At 37.4% G+C, this 16,123-nt stretch overlaps 1 protein-coding gene across 6 annotated transcripts in view; it reads left to right on the top strand.

Moving 5' to 3' along the window:
* Window positions 1–16,123, top strand: part of SNX13 (sorting nexin 13) — a 143,883-nt gene that overhangs the window by 119,673 nt on the left and 8,087 nt on the right. For all 6 annotated transcript variants that reach the window (XM_036863039.1, XM_036863038.1, XM_036863037.1 and 3 more), the window contains 5 exons: window positions 5,790–5,951; window positions 7,409–7,480; window positions 9,881–10,026; window positions 10,280–10,348; window positions 12,292–12,404. In XM_036863039.1, the coding sequence (XP_036718934.1) occupies window positions 5,790–5,951; window positions 7,409–7,480; window positions 9,881–10,026; window positions 10,280–10,348; window positions 12,292–12,404 (562 nt within the window). The remainder of the gene's footprint in view (window positions 1–5,789; window positions 5,952–7,408; window positions 7,481–9,880; window positions 10,027–10,279; window positions 10,349–12,291; window positions 12,405–16,123) is intronic.

Genomic DNA, 16,123 nt, shown 5'->3' with positions numbered 1-16,123 from the left:
ATTGTATATATGTGCCACATCTTCTTTATCCATTCATCTGTTGATGGACACTTAGGTTGCTTCTCTGTCCTGGCTATTGTAAATAGAGCTGCAGTGAACATTTTGGTACATGACTCTTTTTGATTTACGGTTTTCTCAGGGTATATGCCCAGTAGTGGGATTGCTGGGTTGTATGGTAGTTCTATTTGTAGTTTTTTAAGGAACCTCCATACTGTTCTCCATAGTGGCTGTATCAATTTACATTCCCACCAACAGTGCAAGAGGGTTCCCTTTTCTCCACACCCTCGCCAGCATTTATTGTTTGTAGATTTTTTGATGATGGCCATTCTGACCAGTGTGAGATGATATCTCATTGTAGTTTTGATTTGCATTTCTTTAATGATTAATGATGTTGAGCATCCTTTCATGTGTTTGTTGGCAATCTGTATATCTTCTTTGGAGAAATGTCTATTTAGGTCTTCTGCCCATTTTTGGATTGGGTTGTTTGTTTTTTTTTGATATTGAGCTGCATGAGCTGCTTGTAAATTTTGGAGATTAATCCTTTGTCAGTTGCTTCATTTGTAAGTATTTTCTCCCATTCTGAGGATTGTCTTTTCGTCTTGTTTATGGTTTCCTTTGCTGTGCAAAACCTTTAAGTTTCATTAGGTCCCATTTGTTTATTTTTGTTTTTATTTCCATTTCTCTAGGAGGTGGGTCAAAAAGGATCTTGCTGTGATTTACGTCATAGAGTGTTCTGCCTATGTTTTCCTCTAAGAGTTTGATAGTGTCTGGCCTTACATTTAGGTCTTTAATCCATTTTGAGTTTATTTTTGTGTATGGTGTTAGGGAGTGTTCTAATTTCATACTTTTACATGTACCTGTCCAGTTTTCCCAGCAGCACTTATTGAAGAGGCTGTCTTTTCTCCACTGTATATTCTTCCCTCCTTTATTAAAGATAAGGTGACCATATGTGTGTGGGTTTATCTCTGGGCTTTCTATCCTGTTCCATTGCTCTATATTTCTGTTTTGTGTGCCAGTACCATACTGTGTTGATTACTGTAGCTTTGTAGTATAGTCTGAAGTCCAGGAGCCTGATTCCTCCAGCTCTGTTTTTCTTTCTCAAGATTGCTTTGGCTATTCGGGGTCTTTTGTGTTTCCATACAAATTGTGAAATTTTTTGTTCTAGTTCTGTGAAAAATGCCAGTGGTAGTTTGATAGGGATTGCGTTGAATCTGTAGATTGCTTTGGGTAGTAGAGTCATTTTCACAATGTTGATTCTTCCAATCCAAGAACATGGTATATCTCTCCTTCTATTTGTATCATCTTTAATTTCTTTCATCAGTGTCTTATAATTTTCTGCATACAGGTCTTTTGTCTCCTTAGCTAGGTTTATTCCTAGTTATTTTATTCTTTTTGTTGCAGTGGTAAATGGGAGTGTTTTCTTTATTTCCCTTTCAGAATTTTCATCATTAGTGTATAGGAATGCAAGAGATTTCTGTGCATTAATTTTGTATCCTGCTACTTTACCAAATTCATTGATTGGCTCTAGTAGTTTTCTAGTAGCATCTTTAGGATTCTCTGTGTATAGTATCATGTCGTCTGAAAACAGTGACAGCTTTACTTCTTCTTTTCTAATTTGGATTCCTTTTATTTCTTTTTCTTCTCTGTTTGCTGTGGCTAAAACTTCCAAAACTATGTTGAATAATAGTGGTGAGAGTGGGCAACCTTTCTTTTTCCTGATCTTAGAGGAAATGGTTTCAGTTTTTCACCGTTGAGAACGATGTTGGCTGTGGGTTTGTCATATATGGCCTTTGTTATGTTCAGGAAAGTTCCCTCTATTCCTACTTTCTGCAGGGTTTTTATCATAAATGGGTGTTGAATTTTGTCAAAAGCTTTCTCTGCATCGATTGAGATGATCATATCGTTTTCTCCTTCAGTTTGTTAATATGGTGTATCACATTGATTGATTTGCGTATATTGAAGAATCCTTGCGTTCCTGGGATAAACCCCACTTGATCATGGTGTATGATCCTTTTAATGTGCTATTGGATTCTGTTTGCTAGTATTTTGTTGAGGAGTTTTGCTTCTATGTTCATCAGTGATATTGATCTGTAGTTTTCTTTCTTTGTGACATCTTTGTCTGGTTTTCTATCAGGGTGATGTTGGCCTCGTAGAATGAGTTTGGGAGTGTTCCTCCCTCTGGTATATTTTGGAAGACTTTGAGAAGGATAGGTGTTAGGTCTTCTCTAAATGTTTGATAGAATTCACCTGTGAAGCCATCTGGTCCTGGGGTTTTGTTTGTTGGAAGATTTTTAATCACAGTTTCTATTTCAGTGCTTGTGTTTGGTCTGTTCATATTTTCTACTTCTTCCTGCTTGAGTCTCGGCAGGTTGTGCATTTCAAGAATTTGTCCATTTCTTCCAGGTTGTCCATTTTATTGGCATAGAGTTGCTTGTAGTAATCTCTCATGATCCTTTGTATTTCTGCAGTGTCAGTTGTTACTTCTCCTTTTTCATTTCTAATTCTATTGATTGAGTCTTCTCCCTCTTTTTCTGATGAGTCTGGCTAATGACTTATCAATTGTGTTATCTTCTCAAAGAACTAGCTTTTAGTTTTATTGATCTTTGCTATCGTTTCCTTCATTTGTTTTTGATTTATTTCTGATCTGATCTTTATGATTTCTTTCCTTCTGCTAACTTGGGGTTTTTGTTCTTCTTTCTCTAATTGCTTTAGGTGTAAGGTTACGTTGTTTATTTGAGATGTTTCTTGTTTCTTAAGGTAGGATTGTATTGGTATAAACTTCCCTCTTAGAACTGCTTATGCTGCATCCCAAAGGTTTTGGGTCATCGTGTTTTCATTGTCATTTGTTTCTAGGTATTTTTTGATTTCCTCTTTGATTTCTTCAGTGATCTCTTTGTTATTAAGTAGTGTATTGTTTAGCCTCCATGTGTTTGTAATTTTTTTACAGATTTTTTCTTGTAATTGATATCTAGTCTCATAGCGTTGTGGTCAGAAGAGATACTTGATATGATTTCAGTTTTCTTAAATTTACCAAGACTTGATTTGTGACCCAAGATATGATCTATCCTGGAGATGTTCCCTGAGCACTTGAGAAAATGTGTATTATGTTGTTTTGGGATGGAATGTCCTATAAATATCAATTAAGTCCATTTTTTTAATGTATCGTTTAAAGCTTGTGTTTTCTTAATTATTTTCATTTTGGATGATCTGTCCATTGTTGAAAGTGGGGTGTAAAAGTACCCTACTATGATTGTGTTACTGTCGATTTCCCCTTTTATGGCTGTTAGTATTTGCCGTATGTATTGAGGTGCTCCTGTGTTGAGTGCATAAATATTTATAATTGTTATACCTTCTTCTTGGATCGATCCCTTGATCATTATGTAGTGTCCTTTGTCTCTTGTAATAGTCTTTATTTTAAAGTCTATTTTGTCTGATATGAGAATTGCTACTCCAGCTTTCCTTTGATTTCCATTTGCATGGAATATCTTTTTCCATCCCCTCACTTTCAGTCTGTATGTGTCCCTAGGTCTGAAGTGGGTCTCTTGTAGACAGCATATATACGGGTCTTGTTTTTGTATCCATTCAGCCAGTCTGTGTGTTTTGGTTGGACCATTTAATCCATTTACATTTAAGGTAATTATCGATATGTATGTTCCTATTACCATTTTCTTAATTGTTTTATGTTTGTTATTGTAGGTGTTTTCCTTCTCTTGTGTTTCCTGCCTAGAGAAGTTCCTTTAGCATTTGTTGTAAAGCTGGTTTGGTGGTGCTGAATTCTCTTAGCTTTTGCTTGTCTGTAAAGATTTTAATTTCTCCGTCAAATCTGAATGAGATCCTTGCTGGGTAGAGTAATCTTGGTTGTAGGTTTTTCTCCTTCATCACTTTAAATATGTCCTGCCACTCCCTTCTGGCTTGCAGAGTTTCTGCTGAAAGATCAGCTGTTAACCTTATGGGGATTCCCTTGTGTGTTATCTGTTGTTTTTCCCTTGCTGCTTTTAATATTTTTTCTTTTTCTTTAATTTTTGCCAGTTTGATTAATATGTGTCTTGGTGTGTTTCTCCTTGGATTTATCCTGTATGGGACTCTCTGTGCTTCCTGGTCTGGATTAACTATTTCCTTTCCCATATTAGGGAAGTTTTCAACTATAATCTCTTCAAATATTTTCTCAGTCCCTTTCTTTTTCTCTTCTTGTTCTGGGACCCCTATAATTCGAATGTTGGTGCGTTTAATGTTGTCCCAGAGGTGTCTGAGGCCGGGATGACGTTGCACCAGCCTGAGGTGCACAGTGTGTTCTCCCGGGGAAGTTGTCCCTGGATCACGGGACCCTGGCAGTGGTGGGTTGCACAGGCTCCCGGGAGCGGCGGTGTGGATAGTGACGTGTGCTTGCACACAGGCTTCTTGGTGGCTGCAGCCGCAGCCTTAGCGTCTCATGCCCGTCTCTGGGGTCCGCGCTGATAGCCGTGGCTCGCGCCCATCTCTGGAGCTCCTTTAAGTGGCTCTCTTAATCCCCTCTCCTCACGCACCAGGAAACAAAGAGGCAAGAAAAGTCTCTTGCCTCTTCGGCAGCTCCAGACCTTTTCCGGACTCCCTCCGGCTAGCTGTGGTGCACTAACCCCTTCAGGCTGTGTTCACGCCGCCAACCCCAGTCCTCTCCCTGCAATCCGACCGAAGCCCGAGCCTCAGCTCCCAGCCCCCGCCCGCCCCGGCGGGTGAGCAGACGAGCCTCTTGGGCTGGTGAGTGCTGGTCGGCACCAATCCTCTGTGCGGGAATCTCTTCGCTTTGCCCTCTGCACCCCTGTGGCTGCGCTCTCCTCCGTGGCTCTGAAGCTTCCCCCCTCTGCCACCCGCCGTCTCCGCCCGCAAAGGGGCTTCCTAGTGTGTGGAAACCTTTCCTCCTTCACAGCTCCCTCCCACTGGTGCGGGTCCCATACCTATTCTTTTGTCTCTGTCTTTTCTTTTTTATTTTGCGCTACCCAGGTATGTGGGGAGTTTCTTGCCTTTTGGGACGTCTGAGGTCTTATGCCAGCGTTCAGTAGGTGTTCTGTAGGAGCTGTTCCACATGTAGATGTATTTCTGATGTATTTGTGGAGAGGAAGGTGATCTCCACGTCTTACTCTTCTGCCATCTTGAAGCTCCTCTCAGAATGTCAATTTTAAAGCTTCCTATCCCTCTGAGATCATTTCTTTTTATATCTCTTATCATATTTTCTTTATCGTTTTTCTATTCTCCCTTAATAAAGTATGGCTTACATGTCTGATTTGCAGCTTCTTTTCTTCTTCCTAATAGATTCCAGATTCCTTCCATATATTCTAATTGAGCATGTAACATATCCTTAAAATTATTTTTTTAAAAAATAAATCTTACTTGTTAGTTATTTGAGCTGTTTATTTTATCTGCTTGTTTGCTTTTTAATATCACCTCAGAATATTTATGTCATTGTTGCCTTGAATTTGTGGCGGAAGTATGTTGTAGCTGTTTATACTTGCATCAATTTCTATTTTGGAAAAATTCTTATGTTTTCAGAGTTTTTCTTAATAAGAAGGCAACCCAAGGTTTATATTCATTTTCTACCAATAACCATATCACTCTAAAATTTTATTATATATTTGTGTCTGAAAATACATTTTAAAGACACACTGAAGACAACAGTTATCCTTTTAAAATGCAATGAGATATTATAGACTGGAAATTTATTACATCTTTCATGTGTTGCACCTGTATTTTCCGTGCTCAGTTGAATAACAGATCTGATACAGTGAAGTCATGATATAATATCTTTTCCCCTTTAGATGGACACTTTTGTAAATCCGCTTCGAAATTCCATGAGGAATGTTTCAAATGCAGTTAAATCCCTTCCTGATAGCTTGGCAGAGGGAATGACTAAAATGTCAGACAACATGGGCAAAATGTCAGAAAGATTAGGTCAAGACATAAGGCAATCATTTTTCAAGGTAAGATGTTTTCAGTAATGCCTAAAGGAAACTATTTTCAGGTCAACTAAGATTTACTGAGCTCCTGCTTAGATTTACCTTATTTTCCTTTATAAGTCCAAAGCCCTATAAACACATAGTCTCATAAAGAATTAAAAAACTATAGAGAATGAATTCTTATCAAAAATGGATACTGTAAAATCCAGTCACTCCTGAGTCTCTGCTACAGTAGAATTTTAAAATCCATGTAAAGCACATATTTAAAATTAGTGTAGTTAACATTCTTTGTACTGTTTTATTCTATTTAGCCATGTTTATTCTATAATGTCATTAAACTTATAACAAAACAGGTATGTGCTGTTGTGTAAATTAGTTTTACTAGTATTCATCAGCAAACATAGTCTAATTTCTCCCGAGTCACACGATCAAGGTTCACGAGATCAAAGAGAGGAAAAGTCTTTCAACATCATCAATCTCTGCAGCCATATCTTACCTGTGTATATACCTGTGAGAGGCATAGAAGAGTTTCCTGGGAAGCTTTTTCATTACGCTAGCAGAATAGGTAGTTGACCAAGTAGTTTTTGCTTCCTAATTTACATTTTTTAAATAATTTTGACCCTAGTTGTTTAATGGTTATATCAAGACTATTAAATCGTGTAACTATTAGAATGTTTCAATGAAGAGGACATATATATAAACACTGATAGAATTTCTTTATTCTAAGAGGCAACTCCTAAAATATAGTGTGTGTAAATCATACTTTTCTATTGATTCTCATACATTTTCTGATGTTTCATCTGAATTTCTAATCATGGGCAAGTACACTGACACTGAAGTGAGGGTTGTCTTGTGCCGCTTCTGCTGATAGCTACCCATACGACTTCGTACAAAAGTCACTGAACTTTTCCAGGCTTCTTTTTCCTCACCAGTAATGTGAAGGGGTTATAATAGGTGATCTTGATGGTCCTTCCTGTGCTGAGAAATGGTTATCAACTAGCACTGGTCTTTGTGTCCTTTTCCCCCATAACTTACATTATATAACAGTCAGTTAATTAGTTCCTTTAGGCCTATTAGCATACTGTCAGGCTCTTTATGGTAAAAGAAAAAAGATTGGAGTTCTATTCCCCGACTGTGCTACTAATTTTTGGTCTTTAAATCATTTAATCTTACTTAGCTTTAAATTCTAAAAAGTATGGGAGTTTGAGTAATATCTCCATCCAACTCAAAATGAATCCTTTTTTAAAGGAAAGAAAATCTGTTGGTAATGAAATAATTACCCTTTTATATTGGGTTTCTAACTGTAGATTGTTAATACTTTGTTAATGCTATGTAAATTTTGTTTATATATTGTCCCCAAAATCAAATCAAATGCTGTTCATTATATTTGATACTCATTTTGGTTTATTGTATTGTGTTCTTTCATTTTCTGCTTTAGTGTGTTTACTTTGTTTTTTGTTTTTTGTTTTTTTAAATATTAGGTTCCTCCTTTAATTCCGAAGACTGATTCAGATCCTGAACATTGTCGAGTTTCAGCTCAACTTGATGATACTGTGAGTTAATTTTATTTTGGTAGCATTCAGTTGAAATTCATATCACGCTTGGCAGATCTTTTTATCTTTTTAATAAAGTATAATATGTATATCTGTCATTAATGTACATATATTGTAAACATTGTTTGATGAATTCTTACAAACTGAACATATCCATGTAATCAACACTATAAACAAGAAACAGAACATTGCCAGTACCCCAGAAAGCCCCTAATGCTCTCTTCCTGTCACTATCCTCTCCCCTGCCAAGGATAATCACTATCCTGACTTCTACCCTGCATTTATACTTTATATAAATGAAACTGTGAGGTATGTACTCCTTTAAGTCTGACATTTTTTGCTCAACATTGTGATAATCTTCCATGTTTGTTTCATGTGATTGTGGTTTCTTCATTTTTGTGGCCTTATAGTACAATTTTGTAATTATAGTACAATTACATTTTGTAAATATAGTACAATTTATTTGCTATATTACGAACTGTACTCCTATGAACATTATGGTACTTGTCTTTTGATTAAATAAATAAGTACATATTTCTTTCTGTACCCAGGAATGGAATTGCTTGGTCAGAGGTTATGCAAAAATTCAATTTTAATAGATACTGTCAAATAGTTTTCCGAAGTGTGTGTGCCGCTTCCACTGCCATCAGCAATGCATGAGAATTTCAGTGGTTCACAGCCTGCCAAAACTCAATATGTTATGCCTTTTTAATTTTAGCCATTCTCTTTGTTGTATCTCATGTGGATTTCCATTTCTCTGATGGCTGTTAAAATGTTGAACCTCTTTTCATAAGTTTATTGGCCATTTGGGTGTCCTGTCTTACATGTCTAGCTCTTTCCTCCATTTTTTTTCTGTTGGCTTGGCTGTCTTTGTCTTTGATTAGTAAGAGCGCATTGTATAATCTGAATATTGTTTCTTTGTCAGATATAAGTATTCATGTATTGTGAATATCTTCTACTTTGTGTGCTTTTATGCTCTGTGTATAATCTGTGCCTACTGCAAGGTCACAAAGATGTTCTCCTATGATTTTCTTTAAAACTTGTTTTTGTTTACCGTGCCAAAACTTAGATTTGCCATTCATCTAGGATCGATTGTTGTGTGTGGAATGAGGTAGGGGTCCAATTGACCTAAGCACCATTTACTGAGAAGGCCCTCTTTTCCCAGTGTATGTTTCTCCCTTGTCACAAATCTTTTTATTTTATATATTTGGGTCTGGACTTTATATTCTATTCTATTAGGCAGAGTTATTTTAAAGTTATAATTATCTCTCTTCAGTTTCTCATTGAATTTCTTTATAATAAACTGACTTAAAGATAATATTTTTGTTTTTTCAAGAATATTTTAGAATGTTTATTATGCATTGTACTGTTGTAATATCCATAACATTATACCTTTTGTTAAGGGTTTTTACAATTTAACTGTTTATTAGAATTGTCATGTGGCATCAGACTCATGACTATACTTGATCAGAGAATAGAGCCGTAGTGATTTTTGCCTCCAAAGTGGTTAAGCTATTGAAAAATATGTGAAAGAGAAGGTACGCTAAGAAAATGTTTACAACACAGTGAAAAATGTATGACTCATGCTGTTTTCTCATGAAAAAATTTAAATATTTAAATTATAACATTGATGAGGAAATAATTGGAAAGACTGTCTTAGTGATGAAAGAATTACAAAATTACTGGCAATTATGGAGTTTTGTTGCAGTTCTAAACCTGCACCTATTTTTTGTTTTATATATATTGATATATTTGGGCATCAAAGCATTCTAGTTGTCTTTCTTTACTTTTTATATCATTAATTGAATATTCCCATGATGAAAGTGTACAAATTTTTACTTCTTAAAAAATAAAAGGAAATTGTAGTAATCTAGTTGCCTTTTGTAATGTTAGCTGGATTTTATTTCACTTCTTTTTCATGAAAAATACCTATATACATACAAACCCAGTAACCGAGCAAAACAGATTGCTCTGTGTAGATTGTATTTTGTTCTATTAAATAAAGAGAAATGTTGAGAATATTTTGTTCATTTGAAAAAGATGCCCCAGAGAATAGGCAAAGGGCTAACCGTTGCCTTATAAACTAATACAGACTCTACTGCAAGATCCCAATCATCTTTTCCTAAGACCATCATGAATCCAGTTTGAGAAGTTTTTTCACTACAGCCTTGGAATTTTACTCATCATTGTAGAGTTGTAAAATTCCTGTATTCTGTCCAAAATGGCTGTTAAAAATATTTTTCTAAATATAATGAAATGTTGGTTACAAGGCTATAGTATAATTTGTTCTCCAACCTGTAAATAGTAACAGTCATTTGGTAAAAGCGGGAAAATGTAGCCATTTATTAGTAGATAGGTAACTCAAATAACGTATCCTTATTTCTTCCCATATTTTGTCAGGTGGATGACAATATTCCACTTAGGGTAATGCTGCTTCTCATGGATGAAGTATTCGACTTAAAAGAGAGAAATCAGTGGTTGCGAAGGAATATCAAAAACCTACTTCAGCAGCTTATTAGAGCCACATATGGTGATACTATTAATAGGTACCACTTTTTTCTTAAACTACTTAGAGCTGATCTTACTTAGCTTTTTGAAGTTTTACTTCTGGAAGTAGATTGCTCAACCTTTGTAGGGGAATTTCCTTCTCTGGGTCTTTGAAGATCATTAGAGCAGACTATTGCTCTCAGAGATAATCTTCATACAAATTAGTTGTCTACTCTCATGGAAGTAATGTTTCTTTATTTTATTCACCTTCTAAAATCTTGACCTTACTCATTTGAATTTCTTTGCTTTCAGAAAAATAGTTGACCATGTTGACTGGATGACCTCACCTGAGCAAGTAGCCGACTTAGTGAAACGTTTCAGGTATGTCTTAAGACACAGTCACTTCTTTCAGATAGTACAGAGTTGAGCATTGTTATCACTAACTTTCATTGCATTCCTTCTCTTCCTGGCCTTACAGTTGGTTTTAGTCATCACTGATGAGCAAAAAGACTTGCAAGAATTATAAACATTTGTCTCATGGACCTATTCATATTTGTTTTTTTAAAACCAGAATAGAAAAAAGTGTAAATGAAAAATCTTTAACATGTTAGGCTACATTTTATCATAGTAATGTGGCTTTAAAATAATGGAAATATTAATGTAGACATGGTATGGTCATATAATCAGGTTACCTAGTTTCCAGGATTAATTTTTCTCAGTTGTATTTGCTAACCTTGATTTGATTGACTGATTGATTGGCTGGCTGGCTACCTGGGGTCTTCATTGCTGCATGCTGGCTTTCTCTAGTTGCTGCGAGCGGGGACTACTCTTAGTTGTGGTGTGTGGGCTTCTCATTGCAGTGGCTTCTCTTGTTACGGAGCATGGCCTCTAGGTGGGCGGGCTTCAGTAGTTGCAGCACGTGGGCTCAGTAGTTGTGGCATGTGGGCTCAGTAGTTGCAGCACGTGGGCTCAGTAGTTGCGGCACATGGGCTTAGTTGCTCCGTGGCATGTGGGATCTTCCCAGACCAGGGATCGAACCCATATCCCCTGCATTGGCAGGCGGATTCTTAACCACTGCACCACCAGGGGAGTCCCCACTAACCTTGCTTTTAAATGAAGAATTTTAGAAATATGTATGTCCACGGTCTAAATTTTTATTAACTATTTGAACCTCTGAAAAGGTTCAAATTAAGAGTAATGATACTCCAATTCATATGTTCATTCTGCAAAAATATTCTGAGCCCCTTCTCTGTGTCTAGCCCTCTTACCAGGGACTGAGGGGTAAGGTTCAGTCCCTTCAAGGAAAGCATGCCATGGCAGAGAAATAAACGTCTTTTCTAAAAGTGAGAGATAAGCAAGGCATAAACATTCATGGCATCACGTACTTTGAAGTAACAGAAAGAAGGGAACTGTCAGTATCGAACAGTGTTTACTTGTCACTGTCCAACTACTTTACGTACACTTTCTGATTTTATCCTATTTTACGAGATAGGGATTTTTGTCTCCGTTTTGTTACAAGGAAATTGAGGATTTGAGAAGTTAAGCAGCTTGCCCAAAGCCTCATGTGCTGGACAGTGGGGAAACAGGTCTCTCTAATCTGAAGCTAAGTTTCTCCTCACTATACCGTACTGTTTCTAAAAGCTGTACCACCTGCCTGGCACCTTCATTCTGTTTCAGGGTGGGTAAATATTGTTCTTCTGGAGCACTGATTCTCAACCTTGCCTGCACACTGGAATCACTTGGAGAGCTTTAAAAAGTACTAATGCTTAGGTCCCATCTGCAAACAGTCTGATTTAATTAATCTGGTGGAGGTCCTGGTCCTTAAGCTCTTTTAAAGCTCCCAGGTGTTTTCTAATGTGCAGTCAGAGTTAAGAAGGACTACTCTGGGCAGTCTCTCTCTCTCAGACCAAATTCCCAGATGGAAGCTTAGTTACTGTGCTCAATTCTTTCCTTTGGCCTGAGAACTAGGGAACAGGAATCAAGCACACTGTGAAAGTAAAGGAGAATAGATTAAATATGTGAAAGAAACATGGTAATCAATACAGCTCTAAGTTGTGGGTGCAGAATTTGTTTTATATTGGCTTAGTTTTAAGTTATTCCAGGGCATACTTCTGTTATTTTTTCTTGTATATATCCTTTTACACCTAAAATTGAACCCTGTATGTAGTTACTGTTTGTTGAATATCACACCTATATAAAATTTCAGAAGTGTTTCCTTTTTCTGTTTACATTTGTGTTTTCTGTAGAAAATTGGAATAATTTTACCAACTTGTATCATTAGAAAATGAAAATGTTTACAAAATTTATTTAATCTTCTTAAATAGAGATGCCTTTTGGCCAAATGGCATTTTAGCAGAGACTGTTCCATGCAGAGATAAAGCTATTCGAATGAGAACAAGAGTTGCAGGAAAAACTAAATTACTTTCAATTATGCCAGGTAAGTGAACATTTTTAGTATAAATCTTATTAATTTGTACTTCTTCTGAATTTAGGGCATTGAGCATGCTAAGTATAGCTGCCTTTTGACTATAATAACTATCATTTGATGGCTTATCATACACTAGGCACTGTGCTAGGCATTTCTCATATATCTTTAACTAATCCTCATAACATTATGAAGCCTAGGTACTGTTAACATCACAGCTTTATATGTGAGGAAACAGAAGCTCAAAGGGGTTAGGTGAGTCACCCAAGGTTTATAGCTAGTAAGTGAGTGTTGGGACTCTGACTCAGCTCTGAGTTCCTTGAAAGCCACTGCTTTCAACCACTTGAAGAAAAAGTGTTGCTTTTAACCACTTCACTTTGCTGCCTTGAAACATTCTGAGAATGAAGTTGATGATAAATTCTGTGACAGATGAAAGGGCTGATAACAGTATATGAAGTATGAGGTTTTCAGGAAGAATATTTGTTCTACTTAAGAGAACAAACACATTTTTTCAAAGAATCCCTTTGAAACAACTGATTGGCCCAGTCTTAATCTTTACTAAAACATGATCCTAAAGAAAGTGTACATAGTGGCATTCTGTTGGTCTGATTTGAGTTACTTTAGAACACTGCTGTCTCACTAATTTAGGTTCACTTCGTCTGTTTTGTCTTCTCTCAATAAGAGCAGTTTTGTGTAGTTGGGTGGTTGTTTGACCTCTTCTTTGGTTATAAATATCTTTGAAATTACCTAGATATCTCTTCTCCACATTTTAATTGTGGATGTAGAGAATAGAAAAATATTTAAGTTCTCAATATCTATTTCTCTTCATATAATTTTATTTTTAATTTAAACTATATTTTCACCATAGATTTTAATCAGCTTTCTCTTCTGACAGTTAAGTTGGAAATTTGCCACATAGCTATTTATTCTGCCCTATAGACTCTACTGTTGCATTTGGAGATAAAAAGCAAGTTACAGAAATATCATTTTAGAAAAATGAAAAGAAACAATAACCTAGGATATTAATATACTGTTAGAATAAACCAGATGGTGCTATAGACTGACTCAGTTATGTGGCTGGAAGAAATCTTAATGCATTTATACAGTAAATATTTATTGAGAGCCTTTCATGAGCCAGATACTATTCTTTACACTTATCATTGCCTTCTTGGAGTTTACATTCTACTAAGGAGACACAGAAAACAGATGAAAGAAATAGATAAAGCACAGTATGTTGGATAGTGGTAAGTGCTGAGGAGACAGATAGTGCAGGAAAAGGGAGGTGTCAGATGAGTTGCAGTTGCAGACAGGGTAGCCATTGGGGGCCTCCCTGAGATGATGACACTTATGTGAAGACTTGACGGAAGTGAGGATAGATGTAAAAGTATATATTTTTATATATACATAATCCCTCTCCTGTTTTTTAGTAAACTTAAAAACTATTTGCTTTAAATTATATTGTACCCTAGTTAGAAATATACATTTTGGAAGTTGCATGTTTCTTTCGAAAGCAATAAAGTATTGCTTTTGAGGCCCCTGCTATAGTGGCCCTGACTATGAATAATTAAGAAGAATAATAGGAGATTGGTTCAAGATGGCGGAGTAGAAGGACGTGCTCTCACTCCCTCTTGTGAGAGCACCGGAATCACAACTAACTGCTGAATAGTCATCGACAGGAAGACACTGGAACTCACCGAAAAAGATACCCCACATCCACAGACAAAGGAGAAGCCACAATGAGACGGTAGGAGGGGTGCAATCACAATAAAATCAAATCCCATAACTGCTGGGTGAGTGACTCACAAACTGGAGGACACTTATACCATGGAAGTCCACCCACTGGAGTGAAGGTTCTGAGCCCCCCATCAGGCTTCCCAACCTAGGGGTCTGGCAACAGGAGGAGGAATTCCTAGAGAATCAGACTTTGAAGGCTGGCGGGATTTGATTACAGGACCTCGACAGGACTGGGGAAACAGAGACTCCACACACAAAGTAGTGTGTGCATCGGGACCCAGGGGAAGGAGCAGTGACCCCATAGGAGACTGAACCAGACCTACCTGCTGGCGTTGGAGGGTCTCCTGCAGAGGCAGGGGGTGGCTGTGGCTCACCGTGAGGACAAGGACACTGGCAGCAGAAGTTCTGGGAAGTACTCCTTGGCATGAGCCCTCCCAGAGTCCACCATTAGCCCCACCAAAGAGCCCGGGTAGGCTGCCGTGTAGAGTTGCCTTAGGCCAAACAACCAACAGGGAGGGAACCCAGCCCCACCCATCAGCAGACAAGCAGATTAAAGTTTTACTGAGCTCTGCCCACCAGAGCAAAAGCCAGCTCTTTTGCTCTGGTAGGCAAGTCCCTCCCATCAGGAAACTTGTTCAGGCCTCTTAGATAGCCTCATCCACCAGAAGACAGACAGCAGAAGCAAGAAGAACTACAGTCCTGCAGCCTGTGGAACAAAAACCACATTCACAGAAAGACAAGATGAAAAGGCAGAGGACTATGTACCAGATGAAGGAACAAGATAAAACCCCAGGAAAAACAACTAAATGAAGTGGAGATAGGCAACCTTCCAGAAAAAGAATTCACAATAATGGTAGTGAAGATGATCCAGGACCTCGGAAAAAGAATGGAGGCAACGATCGAGAAGATGCAAGAAATGTTTAACAAAGACCTGGAAGAATTAAAGAACAAACAAACAGAGATGAACAATACAATAACTGAAATGAAAGATACACTAGAAGGAATCAATAGCAGAATAACTGAGGCAGAAGAACGGATAAGTGACCTGGAAGACAGAATGATGGAATTCACTGCTGTGGAACAGAGTAAAGAAAAAAGAATGAAAAGAAATGAAGACAGCCTAAGAGACGTCTGGGACAACATTAAATGCAACAACATTCACATTACAGGGGTCCCAGAAGGAGAAGAGAGAGAGAAAGGACCTGAGAAAATATTTGAAGAGATTATAGTCGAAAACTTCCCTAACATGGGAAAGGAAATAGCCACCTAAGTCCAGGAAGCTCAGAGAGCAAAAATTAAAGACAAAGAAAAATTATTGAATGCAGCAAGGGAAAAACGACAAATGACATACAAGGCAACTCCCATAAGGTTAACAGCTGATTTCTCAGCAGAAACTCTACAAGCCAGAAGGGAGTGGCATGACATATTTAAAGTGATGAAACGGAAGAATGCACAACCAAGATTATTCTACCCGGCATGGATCTCATTCTGATTCAATGGAGAAATCAAAAGCTTTACAGACAAGCCAAAGCTAAGAGAATTCAGCACCACCATACCAGCTCTACAACAAATGCTAAAGGAACTTCTCTGGGTGGGAAACACAAGTGAAGAAAAGAACCTATAGAAACAAACCCAGAACAATTAAGAAAATGGTAATAGGAACATACATATCGTAACTACCTTAAATGTGTATGGATTAAATGCTCCAACCAAAAGACACAGGCTCACTGAATGCATACAAAAATAAGACCCATATATGTGCTGTCCACAAGAGACCCACTTCAGACCTAGGGACACATCCAGACTGAAAGTGAGGGGATGGAAAAAGATATTCCATGCAAATGGAAATCAAAAGAAAGCTGGAGTAGCAATACTCATATCAGATAAAATAGACTTTAAATTAAAGAATGTTACAAGAGACAAGGAAGGACACTATGTAATGATTGAGGGATCAATCCAAGAGGAAGATATAACAATTATAAATATATATGCACCCA

The sequence above is a fragment of the Balaenoptera musculus genome, chromosome 9 (genome assembly GCF_009873245.2).
Source record: "Balaenoptera musculus isolate JJ_BM4_2016_0621 chromosome 9, mBalMus1.pri.v3, whole genome shotgun sequence".
NCBI classification, from domain to species: Eukaryota; Metazoa; Chordata; class Mammalia; order Artiodactyla; family Balaenopteridae; genus Balaenoptera; species Balaenoptera musculus.
The sequence above is the reverse complement of the archived record's forward strand: the minus strand, read 5'-3'. Positions and strand labels throughout refer to the sequence as shown.